Source organism: Phocoena phocoena, chromosome 4 (assembly GCF_963924675.1).
Source record: "Phocoena phocoena chromosome 4, mPhoPho1.1, whole genome shotgun sequence".
Taxonomy (NCBI): domain Eukaryota; kingdom Metazoa; phylum Chordata; class Mammalia; order Artiodactyla; family Phocoenidae; genus Phocoena; species Phocoena phocoena.
In genome coordinates, this window is record NC_089222.1 from 52,905,480 (window position 1) to 52,928,564 (window position 23,085).

Here is a 23,085-nt window from a genome sequence, read left to right on the forward strand (position 1 = left end):
GTATCTCCACCTACTGCAAAGTCAGAGAAAGCTAGTCCTATGTGGATTGATAAGCTCATCTACTTGCCTGGACTACTGAATAAGGCTTTTCTGACCTCATTATTTTAATGTATTTATTATAAAATATTTCAAACATACAGAAAAATACAGAGAATTCCATAACAAAGATGTGTGTGTTTGCGTGTCTCACCCAACACCGTCAAATCTTAGATTTGTAAAACTTGCTGTAGTTAATTGTGGTCTTTTAAGGCCTCATCCCAGATTATCATTCAGAGTTCCGATTAATCAATTAATAACATTAATTGCTAGAACTAATTTCATACCCTTTTCTCCCTACCCATGGATAGCAAATATTCTGTTATTACATATTTATGCATCTGTGAATAATATATAGTTTTGTTTTTCATATTTTAAGCTTTATTTAAATAGCATTTTACTATATCTAATCTTTTTCAAAAATATTGAGATTTATTCTTGCTGATATATTTAGGTCTAGGTTCTTTATTTGCTCTGAAGTATAGAATTCTAATTTGTGAATATATCATAATTCATTTATCAATATCTGTTAATGGACATTTATCCTATTATGAAGTTGGGCTTTTTGGGGTTACTCATTATTTTAACATGATCTTGCGTAAACACATATAGATACCCAATCACTGCATTCAATGTAAAGTAAAAAAAGGTAAAAAAGCTAACAAAATCTAAAGTGCCGGTAAGAACAAGGTAGACCATTTAAATTTCTGTTTCTATGAAATTGTCAGAGTATTTACCTCCATTCTGTCTTCTGAAGGAACGTAAAACACTTTTACAATTCAATTTTAAATGCACTAGGATCAGTTTTTAAAAAAGTGTTAATTGTGAAGTGAGAGACTGTATCATGTGTAATGATCAAGGGGATGGCCTTTAAATTAGATGCCAGTGGGCTCCTGGATCTGCTGTTGTTTAGCTGAGAGACCTGGGCCAAGACACTTAACCTCTAAGTCTCAGTTCCTTGTAAGTAAAAAGGAGATAACTGTTGAAGCTAGTTTTTAGAGTTGTTGTAAATGAGATGTAAATGCCTAAAAACTAAGGGTTTGGCATATACTGTACTAATGAAGCACCAATAAATAGGAAAAAAAAAAACCCTGCCAACAAATTTGAGAGTCTTTATATTTAGGCATATATATACACATATATATGTAAATTTTCAGTTATTTAAACAAGCCATATTTTTACATTAAACTTGGGCAACTGTTATTATTATAACAGTGACCTCTGAAAAATATTTGGGGTCGATACTGTAATTATACAGGTAAGCCCATGTATAATGGGATATTTATGTAACCTTAAAAGCTAACCATTAGAATTTGAAAATTTACCATGGAATGCAGAATTCTCATCCTCCACAGTTTGTGTTAAAGTAGCACATTAAAGTGGGAAACAGCAGCCCTTTTATTTTTAACACAGTTAAGGATTTGTGAGTACAAAAATGAGCGTTATTTTGTTAGTAACCAAACAAGTACTTTTTTTAATTTTAAAATTTTATTTTATTTATTTTTTATACAGCACGTTCTTATTAGTCATCTGTTTTATATATATTAGTGTATATATGTCAATTCCAATCTCCCAATTGATCCCACCACCACCACCCCACCCCACTTTACCCCCTTGGTGTCCATATGCGAATCAAGTACTTTTTATTCTGGGTGAGATACCAAGTATGTAAAGAAGAATTTTTAGAAATCACTGTATTTGAAAATTAAGCTGAATAAAATATGGTGATGGAAATTTTTAAGTCCTCACCACAGGTTCTCTATTTTAGGTGTCAAAATGCTGCTCTTTAACACCGAAAGGTGAGTAGGAAAGACTGAGTCATGCTGTGGCCCACCACGATTCTGTGCAAGAATGAGCATTATGTACTCTTAACAGAAGTGGGTTTGTGTAGCTAAATCTTCAAAACATGCTAGAGTTCTGGCACAGAAATGGGATGGGTCTAAGCCTGTCTTTTGTATGTTAATGTGCTTTCACAACAAAGGTATGAGCATTAACACAGACAAGTATTCTTGAAGAAAGGCATTTATCTTCTTATTGCCATCTGTGATGAATTGTTCAGAGCTAAAGGAACACCAGGCTTGAACCAAATCTCCTGCTGCCCTATATAGTTTTTGCAATCTCCTTTTCAATAATATAAAGTCAGGACAGCCTCACTGCCAGACCAGCACTTCTTCAGGAATCTTCCCCATAATATGACAGGATAGAACCATCTATAATACAAACCAACACTGTTTTTTTCAAACTAAGCACTTTAAAACATTGCTTGAACAAGAAAAGACAAATTTGTCCAGTTGTGTGCTATTTTGCAGTTAACGCAAGATTACACTGTGAATTGCATTGCACTGAATGTTACATTTTATTCTGATGCATCCTAAGTTGGACTGGGTAAAGAGTGTTAGATGTTTGATTAATGTTAGTATGCAACGCTATGATTAAGTATGGTTGCTCTTTGAAACTGCCGCACTCTTCTTTTTGTATTGTTCCTTTGATCTTTAACAGGTAGTGAGAACATTTGTAATTTAAAATATATTGACTGACTCAGAAGTTAATTTTCCTGTTGCAGATTTACTGATATCTAAAATATATAGCTAGCTAGATGGTAAAACAAAAAAGTCTGCAAAAAATGATGCCAACTTCTGTCTCTTTTTCAAGTTGTGTCTAAAGGCATTTTGTCTTTTAAATTCTTGAATCTTAATTTAAGGTGAATGACCTTATAAGGTAGTTGCACTTAAATGATCATAGTTGAGCTCATATTGGTTTTCTTCTTCTAGCATAATCTTTGTTTTTTCTATATAGCACAGGATTGGGGAACCATCCTTTTATTTGTTTGTTTGTTTAATATATATAGTCATTCTTAAAAAGTTTGTTTATATTCCACTAATTCCCTACCTATATATATATATATATATATATATTTTTTTTTTTTTTTGCGTTACGCGGCCCTCTCACTGTTGTGGCCTCTCCCGTTGCGGAGCACAGGCTCCGGACGCGCAGGCTCAGCGGCCATGGCTCACGTGGGCCCAACCGCTCCGTGGCATGTGGGATCCTTCCGTACCGGGGCACGAACCCGTGTCCCCTGCCTTGGCAGGCAGACTCTCAACCACTGCGCCACCAGGGAAGCCCCCTACCAATATTTTTAAAAAGTTTTTCTGCTACTGAATTCTAATTTTTAGTATGTTTGGTGATTAATACTGTGGTCCCTTAAAGTGATTGAAGACTTTCAATAAAGGGAAAACTTCACACATAACCTTCAGTATTTTAAGAAAACTATACTGTGAAATGCTCCTGAAACTGTATATTTTAACAAGGCCTGCTTTCTATTAAGTGTGTATAAAGCCAGGAGGCAAGTTTCTCAATATTCTAATTATCGGTGATTTCATCTGTCATCTCACATCAAACCATAATTTTCCTATGGTAGTATTTAACTCACCTGAGTCCAGCCACTATAAAAGTATTTCTGTAGCTTGTAAAACATCTAGTTATCACTCTGTCTATTTTAGCTTGTTTGTACTAATGATTTATTTTCATTTTCTCTAGGATATAGACCTGCAGCTAACTGGATTTGATTTATAAGAGGGAAATGTACAGTCAATGGCCACTCTCACTATGTTGCTACTATGGAAAACAGAATGGTCAATAGGATATGGTCTGATAAATAGCGATGATTGAAGATGCTACTTCAATACATGTGAAATCAATGGGAGATACTGGCTGCATGAAGAGCTTTCTGAGCTTTTCTTGACAAGCTCGCCTTTGAGAAATCTGAGGTGTATTCTACCGTTATACGGTTTTTCTCAAGTGGATACAAACACCTTTGCCTCACTGCAACCAGACAACTACACAACTGATGTGGGACCATGGCACTGCCCAGATGCATGTGGCCAGCTTATGTTTGGAGAGCAGTAATGGCATGCTTGGTACACAGGGGATTGGGGGCCTCATTGACTCTTTGTGTGTTGGGCTGTTGGCTTCAGGCTGCTCACGTGCTCTCACAAAAATTGGATGATGGAGACCCACTGGTGACTACCAACTTCGGCAAGATAAGAGGGATTAAGAAAGAACTCAATAATGAAATTTTGGGTCCAGTTATTCAGTTTCTTGGCATTCCATATGCAGCCCCGCCAACAGGAGAACATCGTTTTCAGCCTCCAGAACCACCATCTCCTTGGTCAGATATCAGGAATGCTACTCAGTTTGCTCCTGTGTGTCCCCAGAATATCATTGATGGCAGATTGCCAGAAGTCATGCTTCCTGTGTGGTTTACTAATAACTTGGATGTGGTTTCATCATACGTACAAGACCAGAGTGAAGATTGCCTGTATTTAAATATATACGTCCCAACTGAGGATGGTGAGTTTACTACAGGAAAAACAGGGAGATATATTTATATTTTTCTATTCTAACAATATTAATTCATGTGTACTGGTAGCATGCATGGCTTTTCCTGTCGGCATGTAGACATATTTTACATGTGCGCATGCAGCTCTTTTTGTTTATGTGTGTTGGCGTTCTTATTTTTTTCCTGTGCCTACTCATTTTCTTTCCTCTGCAGCACGTATATTTAGGTAGAAATGGGTTCCTAATTTCCATTTCCTACCGAATGACTTCTGAGAAGATGCATCAACATTTCTCCATTGCATGTGCAGGCTCACCGAATTGGGGATCTTTCGCACTCAGTAAATGCAGGAGCGTGTTAAGTTAGATAGTGGTGTTGCATGTTCCGGCGGTCTGTGATGGAGCGCCATGTTATTTTCTAGTCTTCTATTCATTTTTCAGTAAAAAGAATATCCAAGGAATGTGCCAGAAAACCCGGCAAGAAAATATGTAGAAAAGGAGGTATGTATAAAAGTGAAAATAAAAAATGGGGGAAACAGCTTGAAGAGGAAGAACAAGATATTCTCCCTAAGGATGATTTGCTGATGCTGGGAAGTGAATGGTTAGGCGATATTTGGAATTTATTGAAGGCTGTCAAAGAATAGAAAGATGGTTGAGGAGAGCTGTAGCTGAGTAGATGACATTGACAAAACTCATTGGTGGTGCCCTGTGTGCTGGCGCTGGTGGCATGGACAGGAGTTGAATCTCTGCTTTGAGTTTGTGTATAGAGAAAAAGATACTTAGGTTATTACAGTGCCTGCAGGGAACCCAAAGATGCTGCCTTCCCAGCTGTTCAGCTTTGATCTCTGAACCCTTTTCTACAGATAATAGAATCCTGTTTCTCTTAAAATTGATCAGTTCAGCCACAAACCTAGTTTTTTGTTTGTTTATCCTTAGTTCCTTCTGAACACCCTATGAACTTTCTCATGTAAGGGTAAATTTTCCATAACTGTTGGGCAATTACCATTATTAAGTAATGGTATTTTTTCCCAGACAGTCTTTCTGTTTTCAGTCACTCTTCCAGAAAAAAATGAGATTTTACAGCTTTTTATACTAAATATTTACAGTCTTAAAATTGCTTTAACATTTTTATATTTATGTTAAACAATTTAAAACATAGGGAAGAACATGATTCAGAAGCTACAATTAAATCAACCTTCAAAGCATCCTCTAGCCAGATTGAGCAAATGTAGACACTGACAGCTGCAAGCTTGCATCTGAATGTAGCTTGTCCACACTCCATTTTTATAGAACATCTAGTAAATCACTCATAGGAGAGTATGATTTTCTCTGGCAGTAAATTATCTGTGTTATTTTGACCTTATTATAACTTTGTAGAATTTTCAATCTTCATACAGAAATCATATTAATATTCCAGTTCTGTACATTCTCTCTCTCTCTGTGCATTTCTAATCTCCTGGCTGGACCAAGTCAGATTTCATTACAACATTCTTGTGGGGTGGGGAACGTCTAAACTGTTTTTTTTTCACTGGGATCGCATTATGTGGAAGAAGCTTCATATCACCAAATCCTCAATTGCAGATCAGAAGTATTTACATTAAATTGAATTTTGTTTTGCTTTTGTTCTTATTTCTTTGGTCAGACTGATAGAATGGAATTTAACCTTTATTTTATTATTAATGTCATGATTTGGGTTAAAAGAATAGTATACTTAAGAAGGTGGATATGGAGGCAACAAAGATGTTTTAGATAACTAAAAAAGTCTCTTGTTTTTTCCCAAATGAGAATAACTGCAGTAATTTATATGCTTTCAACTAATGTACAGTACTGCAGTGGTTATTATTATGCAGCTTATCAAGCATGTGTAATTAGCTAAGTGACTTTTGCCTCCTATCACAAAGGTGTTGATTCACAAAGTCATAAATAAAGATGCCATTGAAGAATGCATAAATATAGCATAATACATAAAAATATGTACAATTAAAAATTGATAAGGACATCAAAAGGTAAGCTAGTAAGTGAGAAAGTGACCTTCTCATACAACTTCAGAAAGAAATGGATTCATTTAAAAATTCTTTTTCATGGTTCTTTCGATGGTTGGTTCCATCTGCTTTATGAGAGAGTTGGCAAAGAAGTATGTAGGCTGTGCTATTTACTTTGGCAAACTTTGAACTACTTTATAATTAGCCTGAGGACAAGATCTATAGATACCTACATCAGTCTGTGGTTTATAGTCCAAATCTACTGTGCTTTCATATTAAGAATTCTAAAACATTTGTTCACTTTGGTATTTAATATATTATTATAACTAAGTTATGCTGTTTATTAGCTCTTTGTATATTATCCTAACATTGAAATAACAAATAATTTAAATGTAATTTTCTATATAAATAGTTTTTTAAAAAAATAAACAAAATCAAAGTTTAGAGCTTGACTTTTAGCAGAGGAATAGAACATTTTCCCCCAAACTTTCAGCTTTTTTTTCCTTCTCTATCGTGCAGGGTCTATTCACTTCAGGAAATCATATTTTCCTGGTTCAAAAAGTATTAGTTATTTCATATTTATGCATATGCTAATATATATACTGCATATGGACTTTGAGTTCTTCAACAGAATTGTGGAAGTTTAGGAAGTATAGAAATAGTTGTGTTGCATTTTATCTAGGTGCTAATAAAATTCTGGCTTATTATTTATCTCTTTTTTTTTAATTGTGTATGGTCATCTGCAGAGGCAGATGGACCACCACCCTTGTGCCAATCTGTGTATGCTGTATTCATTCAAATCTATTTCTTAATTGCCTATTATATGCACTATCAGTAATGAATGAAACAAAGATCTCTCTTCCCATAGAACTTATGTTCAAGTAAGTTTACAAAGAACAAAGCATTTTCTGCACTTTAATCTGTATGAAAGGAAGAACATCTTCTCCTTCCTCCAAAAGATGCTTTGCTGTAATTTTTAAACAGAGCTTTTATACTATTTTTCCTGTACAATTGAAGAAAAAAACATATTTTTACCAATAGGCTGCCTCTCATTTACAAAAGGTCCCAGTTGCACTTTTTAATCCATCTTTTTAAATTTCCCATGATAGTTTTAGCCATACGTTAACTACTCTTGTAGATATTTCTTCAGGGCTTTATCCTTGAAAAACTGAAAGAAAGGATGAGTGCTTAAAATGAGATAACTGTCAGCACTTGGCCAAATAGGCAGGCAACATGTGATAGAAACTGGAATTTGGATGTAGAGACTGACATAATTTATCACCAAACTTTATGAAGAAAGTATATGACTGTCCTTCATTTTACAAATTTGAAAGAAGGTTTTCAGAGTTAAGCATTCTGACCCAGTTTCTACTGCTAGTAAGTGGGTGGAGTCAGGTTTGGCCCTAGTTCTTGCTTATATTAGATGCATTTCCATTATGTTAAATTACATCCTGTAGATGATTTCTACAGCAGAGGCTTGTATGTCTCCACCCCTTTACCCTCCTTTTCTTCCTGCTTGCTTTTGCACATTCAAATATATCGTGAATTCTTTTTATTCTATCAGTTGACTCTATTTTAGATGGGTTTAATGCTCACCTTATTGAATTGGGTCAAGCCAATGTTAGCAATTGATTTCCAGAAAACATGCTTAGTACCCATTTTAGTGAATACTTTTAAATAGTACACGTTTTCTCACTGTCCAGACAAAGATCCCAGCGTATTCCTCCTGGCTGCTATCAGGAGTAGCTTTAATTTGCTTATGTTTCATTTTGCTTCTTTAGTTCACTCTTTTATGAGAGTCGCCAACAAACCGTAAAGTGGTCAAATATTAGGCAGTAAACATGAGAAGAGGAACAAGAGACCCAGAGAATCCACAGCAAATTGATTGGCTTACGGATACCCTAGAGTTGTTTAGCTTTGTATTTCTCCAGTACTTTGACTATAATTTGCATAGCTCGTGTGAGACGAATACAGAATTAATTTTCATTTCTGCATAAGTTAACTCACTTTTTTCACTTACCCCAATTTTATTGTATAGAAAATTACAATCTCTGTAGATGGCTGTGGTACAGTTCTTGACTCCTTGAGAATTTTATTCCTGATTTTCATAAGTATTTAACTTTTACACACTCTGCTTAGTAGTCTTTACCTGAGATAATATTGAATTCATTCAAGAGCCTTTTCCATAAATTTAGGGTTTATTTGGTGATTTGTTGAACACAGAGACTGATTTTTTTTCCTAATTAGATATGTATAAAAATGACTGCTAAAAAAAAAAAATGACTGCTATCACTGTCAGTGTGTTTAGGATTTTAAAAGGGGATTATATTCCAGAATGCTCTTCCTTCATGCTTATACATTTCTATCTAATTTATTATTCACTTAACAAATGTTTATTGAGTCCTTACTCCGTGATTAGATTACTGCTCTAAGCCCCTGAGATACATCAGTGAAAAAAAAAAACAGTTAAAAAATCCTTGCCCTTCTGGAACTTATATGCTAGTGTGTGGAGACACATTGTAGACAATAAACACAATAAACAACTAAATTTAGAGGGTATAAGAAGATGAGAAATAAAGAGTATGGAGGCTTGGGTGTGCTGGTGTGGAGGGTGAAGGTAATTTTAAATAAGTTAGCCAGTATTGTCTTCTTTTGGACAAAGCCATGAAGGAAACAAAATGAGTATCTGAGGAAAGAACATGACAAAGAGCAAGCACAAAGGCATTAAGATGAGATTCTGCCTTGTGTATTTAAGGAACAACTAGGGGTATGGTAAATCTAGAAAGAGTAGAGAGAGCGCGGCATTGAGATTCAGAATGATCTGACTTTATTTTAAAGAGATCATTCCGACTGACTTATTTGGACAAGACGTCAGCCTGGTCCAGGCTCAGACCAGAGGAGTAACAATGGAAGTCATAGTCTTGATATATTACAAACATCACATTTCTTGCTCATTTGGTTATGGGTTGTAAAAGAAAATGAGCAGTCAGAGAAGATTCCTAGATTTTGGTCTGAATGTCTAGAAAAATAGATTTGCCATCAATTAAGACAGAAAAAAGGAATGTAGAATAGTGTAGGAGGAGGCACAGTAGAAGAATGATGTTTAGCTTGGACATGTTAAATCTGAGGTGACTCTTAGACATCCAAGTGTAGACATCAAGGAACCAGTTTGGCATTCAGGAGAGAGGTATAAATGGAGATATATATTTGGGAGTCATTGTGATATAGAAGGTAGAGTTTTAAAGTCATGAGGCTGAGTGAGAATAAAAGGAATTGAATGAAAATAGAGTAAAGAGATGACACCAAAGATTAATCCAGGGACATTCCAACATTAAGAGGTCTGGAAGAAGAGAAGGAAGGACTATGGAGACTGAGAAAGTGTTACATGTGAGATGGGAGGTAAACCAATATATTTTTGTTGTCCTAGAAGCTAAGTAAAGAAAATGCATCAAAATAGACAAGAGTGATCAACTCTACCAAATGAACTCTTGTGGGGTGGTGTGGGTCTGACACACTGGAGTGGGTCGAAGAGAGAATGGTGGAAGATTTGGAATCACTAAGCATAAATGATTATTTTAAGGAGTTTTGCTGTAAGAAGGAGCAGAAAAAATGGAAGTGTAAGGACAATAGAGGTTGTTTTGTTGCTATAGGTTAAGATGGAAGAAATAGAGAAATGTTTGTATGATTAAGTTTGACATAAATACACTACCATGTGTAAAATAGATAGCTAGTGGGAAGCGGCCGCATAGCACACTGAGATCAGCTTGGTGCTTTGTTACCACCTGGAGGGGTGGGATAGGGAGGGTGGGAGGGAGACGCAAGAGGGAAGGGATATGGGGATATATGTATACATATAGCTGATTCACTTCATTGTACAGCAGAAACTAACACAACATTGTAAAGCAATTTTATTATAATAAAAGAAAATTTAAAAAAGAGAAATGTTTGTATATAGTAGGAAGGGAACAATTAAAAATATAGAGGAAAGATGATAGACTTCTAGAATAATATCTTTAGAGAAAGTTGGGATCTAGTATACAATTGGAGGTTTCAGATTAAAAAGAGCATTAGTAGATAATTTAAATTAACATGTAGTTAGGCAGAGTACATGAGTATGAGTACATGGGTAGAAGTAGTAATATGATTCTATTCTCATCTGATTGTTCCTATTTTAATTGTTCAGTGTGCAACGTTAAGGGAAGTGGAGATAGAATTAGCACTGGTGAGCTCTTAATATGTTCTAGACATTTAGCCTTATTCATTTATTTAATATCACAACAATCCTATGAGATTTTTATTCCCACTTTACAAAATGCAGAAATGGAGGACCAAAGAGGTTAAGTATCCTGCCCAAATATACATAATTTGTTAGTGGCCAACTGTATTTTCTTTAAGGAGATGATTTTAGAACAGAGGGAATAAAGCAAAACAATACAGCAGCAGCAATAACAATTCTGTTTATGTGGGATCCCAGATCAAACAGAAAATTTGGTGGCCAATTTGCTAGTAGAAAAATCACTACATACTGAAATAATTAAAACGTCTGGTTTATTTGGGGTCTGAAGATAAATGGGAAATCAGATTAAACCTGAGATTTGGCTTCATATTTCGATTAGTATCCTTGGACAGATGCGGTTAAGTCTTCTAAAAGCTAAACAGTTTAAGTTGGAACTCTGAAATGAAGCAGCTCTAAAAGGGTTGTAAAGTTTTAAAAGAACAACATCAATTGTTGCATTGTCTACTGATAGGCAGAGAGAGTCTCCTGAAGCTGATGATTAAAAGACTGTTATAGGTGTCCAACTCATTTTTTCCAGAGAATAAATACTTTTTTTCTTGTAGAAATTGGGATTGAAGTTGAAAACATATGACATGCCACCAGCAAAAAGAGCTATGTCACAGAATAAATCCTCTGTAGAAAATGCTTTCCTTTCTACTATCCAGTGTAATGATACGTGTTTTAAAGTGTTGTTTTCACATATAGAACATACTACTAGCTTCATGATTATGATGTAATCTTTGCTTTAATTAACTTCTACATTACTTTCTTTTACAGATTTTGTTGATGATCTTTTGTCCTCTCATATTTCTCCCCCTCTTCTTCTTCCTCCCATGGAGGTACATGCTAAAGTAGTTTAGGAAATGACCAACTTCAAAAATCACACCAGTACATATATTTGCTAGTAACAATCACATAATCTCATTCTGGATTTGATCACCTTAAGCTCTGGACTAGATGTGGAAGCATAATTTCTAATCATAAATCTTCACATAGTCCTTTGTAAGTGGACAGAATACTTTATGTAATACTCCCTATATTAGATTCCTAGGGCTGCTGTAACGAATTGCCACAAACTGTGTTGCTTTAAACACCAGAGATTTATTCTCTCACAGTTCTGGAGCTGAGAAGCCCCAAATCAAGGAGTTGGCAGTTTTGGTTACTTCTGGAGGCTCTAAAGGAGAATCTTCCTGCCTCTTTTTGTAGCTTCTGCTGGTTTCCAAAAGTCATTGGCATTCTTTGGCTTGTAGTTGTATTGCTTCTGTTGTCATGTGGCTTTCTTCCCTGGGTGTCTCCCAGTGTCTCTGTGTCTTCACATGGCCTTCTGATAAGAATACCAGTCATAAGATTTATGACCCTTCCCAATCCAGTATGACTTCATCTTAATTACATTTGCTAAGGCCCTATTTCCAAATAAGGTCATTTCTTTGCTAGGGTTGCTGTACAAAGTATCACAAACTGCGTGACTTACACAGCAGAAAATTTTGGCCTCACAGTTTTAAAGGCTGGAAGTCTGAGATCAAGACACTGGCATGGTTGGTTCTTTCTGAGGGCTGTGTAGAAGATTCTGTTGTAGGTCTCTCTGGCTTGTAGGTGGCTATCTTCTCCCTGTATCTCTTCACAGGGCATTCTCCCTTTTTCTATTGAGGCATGATTGACATGTAACATTATATTAGTTTCAGGGGCACAGCATTTTGATACGATATTTGTATATATTGTAAAACAATCACCACAATAAGTCTCGTTAACAGCCATCCCTATACATTTTTTTCTTATGATGAGAACTTTTAAGATTTAGCAACTTTCAAATACGCAGTACAGTATTATTAGCTATAGTCACCATGCCGTACCTTACATCCCCATGACTTATTTATTTTATAGCTGGAAGTTTGTACCTTTGACCCCCCCCTTCACCCATTTTAACCACCCCTCACCCCCAGCCTCTGTTCTATCTATGAGCTTGCTTTTTTGTTTGTTTGATTTTTAAATTCCACATTTATAAATGAGATCATACAGTATTTGTCTTTCACTGACTTATTTCCCTTAGCATAATGCCCTCAAAGCCCATCCATGTTGTCTCAGATGGCAAGGTTTCATTTTTTTTATGGCTTAATAGTATTCTATTATGTGTTCTTTATCCATTTATCTATCAGTGGACACTTAGGTTGTTTCCATATCTTGACTATTGTAAGTGATGCTGCAATGAACATGTGGGTACATCTTTTCGAGTTAGTGTTTGCATTTTCTTCAGATAAATACCCAGAAGTGGAATTGCTGAGTCATATGGTAGTTCTATTTTTAATTTTTTGAGGAACCTCCACATTATTGTCCATAGTGACTGTGCCAGTTTGCATTCCCAACAGCAATGCACAGCAGTTTCCTTTTCCCGACATCCTTGCCAACGATTATTATTAGTTGTCTTTTTGATAATTACCATTCTTATAGGTGGTATCTTATTGTAGTTTTGATTTGTATTTTCCTGATGATTAGCGATGTTGAGCATCTTCTTACATACTCATTGGCCATTCGCATGTCTTCTTTGGGAAAATGTCTGTCAGATCCTCGGACTGTTGTTTAATTGGATTTTTGTGTTTTTTTGCTCTTGAATTGTTAAATTACCACTTTTTATAAGGACACCAGTCATATTGAGTTAGGGCCCACCCTAATGACCTCCTTTTAACTAATTATATCTGTAAGACCCTATTTCTAAATAAGGTCACATTCTGAGATACTCAGGGTTAGGACTTCACTATATGAATTTTGGGGTAACACAATTTAACCTGTAAAGTCACATTCTGAGGTTCTAGCTGGATATGAGTTGTTGAGGGATATCAAGCACTCTTCCATTTTTTTCATTCAAACTGAATCCCCGGAAAGATCTCAAAACAGTGTTATAATTATACCCATTCTATAGTTGAAGAATTATTGCTTGTTGGGGTTAAATAACTTACCCAAGGTCACATGGCTGCTAGTTAGGAATGCTGGGGCTCTTTTCAAATCAAAACTCAAATTTCACTTGATATCCAGTCCTTCTAATAGACACAGATTCTCTCTCCTCTACTGAGAAGTTCCTTTAATTTGTTTTTAAGCATTTTTCTATCAAGATAGTGTACTATGCATTAATCTAGATACTTTTAAATATCTAAGTGTTTGACTTTGTGTAGACAAAATGATTCAGACTTTTAAAAAATTTTCCCTGAATTTTAAACATTTTATCCAGATGGTTGCTTACATGCAAACACTGTTTTAGTTAAGATTAAGATCTTACCAATTTAAAGCTGTAGTAGCATTGATTTTCAATACTGTTTCATTTGTCATATTTAGGAAATTGGACCAAGTTCTTTTTAAAATAATTTTTAATTGAAGAGCTATTTCTTTGTTCACTTTAATCCTATTCATCTGGTATCTATGTAATGATAGCATTAGAGCAATTTAATTATAGCCCATAATTTTCATTAAAGTATGTGAAATGTTGCAAAAATTAGTTTTCAACAATGACAACAAGAAATCTTAATAAAAGGCTAGGGTCTTTGCAACCATTATTATAATTTTCAAAAGTAGAAAAACTGATTAATCAATAATAGTCTTAATATTCTGTTCCTTGTTTCAGGACTGAAGGAAGAAGTTTTCACTCTCCCCTTCATCCCTTTCCTTTGAGGCAAAGACTTTTGCCACTGTGACGTCAAAAAGGAAATGACATATTGTCTCCTAGTTAGGAGGATGATACAAAAATACCTTCCCTCTCTTCTTTTTGGCTCACATTCTGTTCTTCCAAAAACGGTTCAGGGCTCCTCTTCTAGAACCTTCTTTTCCAAGTTCTCCAAGTGGAAGGAGGAAGAGAGAGGATAGAGGGATAAGTGTGCACAGCACAGGGATGACACAAGGACAAATGTAACACTTCCAAGTAGATATGAAGCATTTGTAAATATTGCTGCTGCCAGGAAAGGAAGAGGGAGGCCTGGGTAGAATTATTAAGAACATTTATGCTCCTTCTGATTTGGATTCCTAGGCCTCTCAGGAACAGATATGTCCCCATGAAGCGGGTCTGTGGAAAGGGGAATGCCTCTGGCTAGTGATCACTCTCCATTCCTGCTAAGTTCTCATTCACCATCTTCTTCAAGCTCACCATCGTTCCAGGTAGTGAGAGGTCAGGCCTCAGTTTGCAGCTCTAAGCTTTGGCCAGAAAGAATTGATATGTCCCTTTGGCACAGTAATTTACAAGCCAGGCAGTTCTGAGGATTCTGAGCGCCAGCGCCTCTCCTGACCCACACCCAAGTCCCCACCATCACCCAGTGCCATGCCCTCACACATCCACACCACCAGCACAACTTGGCTTTCATTCCTTACACATATAGGGAGAGACTACCTACCGTGTCAAGATTTCCTAAAAAAAAAGAAAAAAGGAGGGGCGGGATTCTGTTGTTTAAAAAAAATTGGAAGTCATGTATTTAGGGGATTAACTTTATTTCAATGAGAACTGAAATATCTATAAATTTGGATTTGGAAGAGGAATATTTTCTGTGATGACCATTTAAAATATTTTGTATTTCAATTTACTCTGAAAGACCAGGGATGAGATTTTTTTTCCTGTTTTTATTTTATGAAGATCTTTGGTCAGCTGTGGAGTTTAGCAAAGGGCTTTTTGAGGGAAACACACACACACGCACGCACACACACACACACACACACACGCACACACACGCACATAAAATGTAGAATGTTTACTGGGGCCTCATATTGCCATTAGTGGACTCTTTGACTATCCAAGCCGTGCTTTTCCCTATCTATATCTATCTATCATCTATCTATGTATCTATCCATGTATCCATCTATCTATGTATCTATCTATCTGTATATCTATATATTTATGTATTATTCTTTTGGTGTTGATGTTGCTTTGCTCTGTTTTGTGTTCTGCATCCAGAAAGCGCTGCTTCAGATTTCCTACATGACTGTTTCTTCTCTCTGCCTGAGCCCACTGTGGACAAAGCACTCATGTCCAGAACTGCTGGAGGCTCAGTTGGGCATGACATATTCTTTGCTCTCAGGGAGCTTAACCTGCAGTGACAGCCAACAGGACATTTTTGTTAGTGACCATGTCAATATGACCAAGCAAATGTAAGCCTGATCTGTATTGAAATCTCAAAACAAAATGAGGGAATGGCTGTTTCTGTGAGAAAAAAAAAAGGTAATGATGCTGATATTTGGCACTGTGTTCCCTATAATAAAACATTTAATTAAATCTTTAAATGTGTTTGGAGAACAAAATATGCACATCAGGCATAACCAAAACTATAATTATATCAGTCCTGTTGCCTGAGCCCACCTTTGTTGCTCTGCCAAGAAGCAATGGTTTAAAACTTTCTATCCATCTGTTTAAAAAAAAAAAGCAAAAAAACAGTCTATGCTGTACCTCTGTAAATCTCTGTAAACCTTGGGAATGCTTTGGCTACTGATACAACAGCTGCCAAGTTACTGGGCTGCAGGCTGTCTCCTCTAGAGGTAGGTTGTCAGCTGCTGCTCTGTGGTTCGTTCCACACTTTTGTTGAGCATCTACTCTACGCAGGGCCCTGTGGTGGGCCCTGGAGATACAGAGATAAAAAGGGCGTTAAGGAGCTGTCCTCAAAGCATTCCCTGTCTTGTGTGGGTAGCAGATACAGAAAGAGAAAACAACAAGGTAGTAAGAGCCCTGAGGAAGGGAAGCAAGGACCATTATGGGAACACATAGGAGAGGTGTCTGTGGTTTAGAGATGTCTTGTGGTAGAAAGTTGTCCCCTATGTGAGCACCCAGGAATAAATATTGTAGTCCCTTCATGCCTTCAAAGGCTAGCATGGTCTGTGGGACCATTTTACCAAGTAACTCCAGATTAAAACATTTCTGAGTGTTTATTTCAAATGTTTGCTTGTTTATTTGTGGGTGGGGATGTGTAAGTATGTATATCTGTGTGTCTCCACCTTCTTTGCCCAGATATCAATTGTCTTCTGTTACCGCTCTTACTTTGCCAGGCTTTAGAAACACTGCCTGCCCACTTCTGAGGTAATGAATCTGATCTGTCATGGGTTGGGAAACTGAGCAATCACAATTAAAAAGGAGCAACAAAAAAAACTTGTTTGTGAAGTAAAAAATAAATAGGCTTGAAATGACTGTCTCCACTATGAGTAATCCATAGCAACTTAAATATATGGTCTTTCTTCAAAGATTTTTAAAAAATTTTATGTTCTAAATAACTGAGGCTTTTGAAGATTGTAGCCTCCAGATAAGTGAGGTGTTTACTAATTGTGAAGCTATAGGAGCCAACCTTGTCCTCATGAGGTGACCCCTCAGGGATGTGTGCAGGCATCACTTACTCCTGATACTCAGGATACTGCAGGCACTATCCCTCCACCTCAGTGCACCCCTTCCCTCCTTCCTTCTCCACGTCCCTTACCTTAATCTAGAACCTCCATCATTTCTTGCCTGAACCACTACAATAGCCTTATAACATGTCTTTCTATTTCCATTCCTGCTCCTGCAGTACATTCTTCACATAGTGGCCAATGTGATCTTTAAAGTCTGAAATCAGATGCTCTCACCCCTTTCAAATCCCTTCAGGGGTTTCCTATTGCTTTTAGAATAAATGTAGTACCACCAACCATGGTCTACGAGATCCTACATGATGATTCCTGCCCACCTCTGCAGCCTCCTTCCATATATTTCCCCCTTGCTCTCTAAATTCTAACCTTGCTGATCCTCTTTTGATAACTGGAATAGCCAATTTCTATCCTACCTCAGGACCTTTGCACTTGCTGTTCCTTCTACCTCAAATGTACAATGTCTGCCTCTTTTCCTAAGTCTTGTAAACCAAGTCTTGGCAAAATGCCACCTTATCAAGGGAGCCGTTGCTGAACACTCTGTTAAGGTAACCTCACCTCACCATTTTCTTCCGCTTATTCTTTTACATCCCCTTGGTTATTTCCTTCATTATATTTTTATCTCTATATGAAATTATCTTGTTCATTTATGTGCTTACCTATATACTTTGCCCCAGAAGAACATTTCTCTTCTTCACTGCTCTATCCTCAGTACTCACAAGGGATTCAATAAATATTCATCCAAAACATAAACAACCTTAAGAAACAATGCACTTTGTTGGAGAAAGCCTTCATCTCCCACCATCTACATTTATTTGAGTAATACTGCACCTGCTATCATTCCTCACCAGACAGAGCAAGTAATAATATATTCTGCTCCTCTCTGCTATGCAACCACTATTTGTTTATGGCTCCCAAAATAAAGAAAATTTCAAAGCCAACACCAGAGTCCTTAACTAAGAAATAACAGTGTTCAGTGGCTCAGTGTCTGACAGATATAACCTGGACTCTGTTGCAGGGGCCCGAGTGGCTGCCAACAGCCGAGCCGAGGCTCTTGGCCCTCTGCCTTTGCACGTTTCTGCCAGCCTTATTGCCTCTGCACTGAATTTATATTTTAATATAGGACGCCAGCAACGCATCTGTGTAATAGGAGCACAGAGAATGATTTTCCTTTTCCAGGCCAGATGCTTCATTTTCCCTTCCCACCTTCTAATTTAATTTTCTTTCCCTCTTACCCACCCCCAAGTTCCCTCCTGTGACAAATATATCTTCTTTTGTAATTATTTTACCTTCTTTTGTAATTATTTTACATTCTTTTGTCCTTGTTCTACCATCTACCTCTGTGATAGGACTCCTCGCCACTGTTTCTACTAAGGCATTTCATTTGAGGTTACTCAAGAAGCAGTGCCTGAGTGCTAGATGAGCTAAGAGGAGGTCTAACTGAATTTGCTTAAGGAATTTTCTATATAGTATGAAGTAACTCCTCCAATGGCCTGTGCTGGGGAGCTCCTTCCTTATGATTTAGCCTTCAGTTTGTTCATATCACCATTAACATGTGCATGTATCCAGAGGGTTATTTTGCCCTTTTCTTCTTTTATTAGGTATTATCAACTACTGGCTTTCCTATGAAACACCAGAAATTTCTTTTTAAAATGAGGCAAACCAGAGATTGAGACCTTCCTATACGTACAGCACCACAGGCAGAGTTTTGGAACATGGTTTGTGCCCCCAAATGACTGATAAATGAAGGAGTATTTTGAGCCTGACGAATAATAGGCAGCTTATATTACTGAGATAAATGGAGAGGCCAGTGGTTTTTCTAGTGGATGGTGGAGGCTGGATCTTGTACAATTCAGGGTGGAGAGGCATAGTAAGAGCATGGTAGACCTAGAATCTCTTAATCTAGTTGAGAGAGACAAATCTGGCAGTAACGTAGACTAAAGCTGTGTTTCAGAACACATTGCAGAGCTGATGAGTAGAGGATATTAGATTCCTGATACGGCTGGCTTCATAGGAGGGTAGTCTGTGCAGTCAAACTGATCCCTGTATGCAGAATGTCTTCACACTTAGTTAAATGCTCTACTGTTGCCATCTTGAAATTCATAAGAATTTTTGAACAAGGGATTCTGCATTTTCATTTGGCATTGGGCCTCACAAATTATGCAGCCAGTCCTGCTTCCTGGCTTTGCTGGCATTTTCCCCATTCTGCATACCCATAGATGCTCTTGTAATTCTGAGAGATAGTAGAACAGAAACCCTCTGTGCATGTCGGAAAGTCTGATTAAAACTCTCAGCTGAAACGCCATGAACATTTGTGTTTGTACCCTTAAAGTTCCCTTCACGTCTAAGGGGAACAATGAAAAAGGGACATGTTGTAATTTGGGGAAATGAAAGGTCTGTTTTTCTCTTACTGCTATTTTTATGCATTTGTTCATTCTTTCATGAAGCAGTTACTGTGTCTAATATGTCCTAGGGACTATGCTAGAAGCTGAGAGTAAAAACAACTAGATATACTAGATATGGTATTTGCCCATAAGGGGCAATCAAGCAAGGAATAATTTTTTAAAAATAATTATTATAATAGCTACCATTTGTGCAATGCCTATCATGGACTAGCCATTGTTTTAAGCATTTTGTATATTAACTTAATTCTCATAGAAGCTCTTTGAACTTGTTACTGTTTGTGTCCCCACTTTACTGATGAGAAATGTAAAGTACAGATAGGTTACATAAACTGTATGAGATTCCACAGCTAGAGAGCGGTGGAGCCAGGATTCAGAACCAAGCAGCTTAACTCCTTTGACAGTGCCCTCAGTCAGTAAGTGTAACAGATGTTAGGGGTGCTATGAGGGAAGTAAATAACGGTTATGTGTGGTAGTGTGCTGTCCTGAGGAGGGAATGGCTAGTTCCATCTTGGATGGGAGCTGGAGAGAAAAGGGCTTATTGTAATCATCTTGCTTGAAATGGACTGTGAAGCATGAGGAGGTGGCCCATCCACTGAGGAAGAGGATCTCCTGGGATGACGAGGGAGGGGGCTTGACTAGGCAGAGAGCAGCATGAGGTCAGAGAGTACACTGAAGCCTTGATAAGGCAGCTCCCAGATCTTTGTGTCTAAGGACCTTGGAGGTTTTATCTAGGTGATAGCAAGTCATTAAACATTTTAAGCAAAGACTTGACATGATCGGATGAGCACTTTAGAATATTCTCTCTGACAACAGTGTAAATGGTACAATCCACGAATGAAAAACCACAGTAGAGATGAGTAGAGGGCTATTGTAATGGTGTGTTAGTGACTATGCAGGCCTTACCAAAGGCAATGGCTGGAGGGTAGAAAGGAGGAAATGAAGGATAAGAGATGTTTATTGGCAGCCTGATAGGATTGGGGGGTTGACTAGTGTTGGGACGGCCGAGGAAGGAATGGAGCACAGGATGTCTCTGGGGTGTCTCGGTGCCCAGTGCCTTCCATTCTGAGCCATTGACCTTGCTTCCCCTAACCAGCCTTCTCTAACGTGCTTTTTCACCAGGACTCAAGAGGGAAGGGCAGGATAGAGAGTGAGTTACAATAAAGAAATGAAGTTTGAGGGAATTTCCTGGCAATCCAGTGGTTAGGACTCCATGCTCTCACTGGCAAGGGCCCGGGATCAATCCCTGGTCAGGGAACTAAGATCCCACAAGCCACATGGCAGGGCCAAAAAAAAATTAAGAAATGAAGTTTGAGAAAAGGGAAAGTGTCAGTAGCAGAGGAGAAAGAGTAAAGGAAAAAAGCTTCCATAAAACAAAACAAACAAAAGGACAGGATAGTATACTGAACAAGTTTTTAATCTCCCATATGCCAAATGTAAGTTAAACTTCTGAAAATAATGCCATATATATATATAAAACCGAGTCATCTTTTAACAGTAGAACTTAGAGGGAGAGAGAAGTATGTCAGCACGAGAAAGACTTAGACGCTTAGAAAGAGTCCTAAGTCTGTAACCTACCCTTGGTTGGGGCAAGCTTAAAAGTGATAAGAAAGAAATGCATAGACAGCAAATCACAAACTGTCAACTAGAAAGAGAGTAAAATTATTTAGTTACATGTAAATTGTTAAAAAGAACATACAGGTGCATAATTTATGTAGATTTGTATTAATGACTAGACAAGCGAACATAAATTTTCAGAACACTAATAACTCAGAAAATACATGTTGATTGAATTCAACATGTATTTTTGGAGCATTTACTGTGTGGTATGCCTCATGCTAGCTATTGGAATATAAACTCCAGTCTGTACAAATTAATAACACATACAGACGTACACATTATACATGCTGCACTCAGGTACTTAAAATCTAGTATGGGGCTTCCCTGGTGGCGCAGTGGTTGAGAGGCCGCCTGCCGATGCAGGGGACACGGGTTCGTGCCCCGGTCCGGGAAGATCCCGCATGCCGCAGAGCGGTTGGGCCCGTGAGCCATGGCCGCTGAGCCTGCGCATCCGGAGCCTGTGCTCCGCAACGGGAGAGGCCACAACAGTGAGAGGCCCGTGTACCGCAAAAAAAAAAAAAAAATCTAGTATGAAGGTAAATTATAGGTAATCAAGTATGTGTACTAAAAGACTAGAGAGGTCATTAAAGAAAGACATTTTATAGATCCTTTTAAGAATGCAAGAACTCATCAAGTTGGGTGTGAATCAGAAAAGTTCCTTAAAAGAGGTAATATTTTGAATCAGCCTTGAAGGATGGGTAGACTCTCAGCAGGCAAAGATGTAGGACTTGTATCCAGCAAAAGGAAAGGCATAGCAGTTAACAAAGACTGGGGACAATAGTATTCAGTTATTTATATCACAGAAAATATTGAATTATAGTAAAAGATCAATACTAGTTTTAGTGAAATATTAGAAGGCTAAGATGAGTGATTTTATTATCAACGATTATGCATTAATGATTTTTGGGGCAAGGGATTATGATAAGTGTGGTTTCAGAAGAAAGTGGGCAAGGAACAGGAAGGTTGGAGAATTGATTAGATTACAGGAAAGGGGACTAGATAGGAAATAATGGTCCTGTAGTTCAAATGAAAAGTGGCTTGCAGTGGAAACAAAAAGATGATGAATTTGAGAGAGATTTCAAAGCAGAATTAGCAGAATTGGAAATTGATTGCAAAAATATGGGGGTGGACAGTGAACAAGGAGCCATTGTCAAAGTTGACAGAAGATAGGAGACTGTATGATCCTGAGGAAATTGATGCTGTTAACAAGTCATATTTCCAGATCTACTCCAGGAATAGATGAGCTTGTGAAGTTTTCAGCAAAATTGATCATGGGAATGAATATGCCCTCCTTTCCTTTATTCTTATCAAAATGAAATATAAGAAAAGCTATTTATGCCTTTGTAGTGTGTTCAAATAAAATATTAACCTCATCAAGGCAAGGAAAGCCCCTGAAAAAACACCCTACATTCGTTTTTTTATCAAAGAGGGGAAAAAAAGATGCATCTTCTGCACTACAATTCCTCTATGACTGTCATTTCAGAGCTGAGTATAGCTCTAGATTTCCAAAAGAGAAATGAACAGGGTGCATAATACTTTGCTCAGAAGAAGGCCACCCATATACTGCCATAGCCTGTGTGAGTATAATTCTCATTGACAAGCCAAGATTGAGAAATGTATACAAGGCCAATTACACAGACTCAGCCTGTTTTTCCAGCTATTTAACTGTTCACATCAAGGGCTGTGTTTATTTGTATGGAAGTGGAATGGACCCAAAGAACCTGAAAGCAGCATAGCCGCATGTCTTGCTGTGAGAAATACATGCAGGGGCTGGTGAGGCTTTTCCCTGAGACTCATACTCCTAGATCATTAAAACCACATAAACCTCAGAGAAAGACTGAGAATACAGAATGTGGGACATGAGGTAGAAAATTATCTAAAGCAGTGGCAGGAACATCTGGTAAGATCAGAGCATGATAGAATGCCCAAATTGCTTTTTGATGCTGACCTGCTAGAAGAAGAAAAATCGTCCCAGGGAAAAGGGGGGAAAAAATCAAATGCATTTTGAGATTTTAGGAAAATGAAAGTTTACATTTCTAAAGTGATCACGATGATCACTTTTAATAATAAGTTTCAAATAGGA

General features: G+C 37.4%; 1 protein-coding gene across 6 annotated transcripts in view; it reads left to right on the forward strand.

Moving 5' to 3' along the window:
• NLGN1 (neuroligin 1) overlaps window positions 1-23,085 on the forward strand; it is an 890,815-nt gene that overhangs the window by 177,859 nt on the left and 689,871 nt on the right. For 2 of the 6 annotated variants that reach the window (XM_065875733.1, XM_065875735.1), the window contains exons 1-2: window positions 3,894-4,386; window positions 4,813-4,872. In XM_065875733.1, the coding sequence (XP_065731805.1) occupies window positions 3,894-4,386; window positions 4,813-4,872 (553 nt within the window). Of the gene's footprint in view, window positions 1-3,573; window positions 4,387-4,812; window positions 4,873-23,085 lie in introns of those variants that run through there. The other 4 variants (XM_065875734.1, XM_065875738.1, XM_065875736.1 and 1 more) reach the window with 3 other exon arrangements.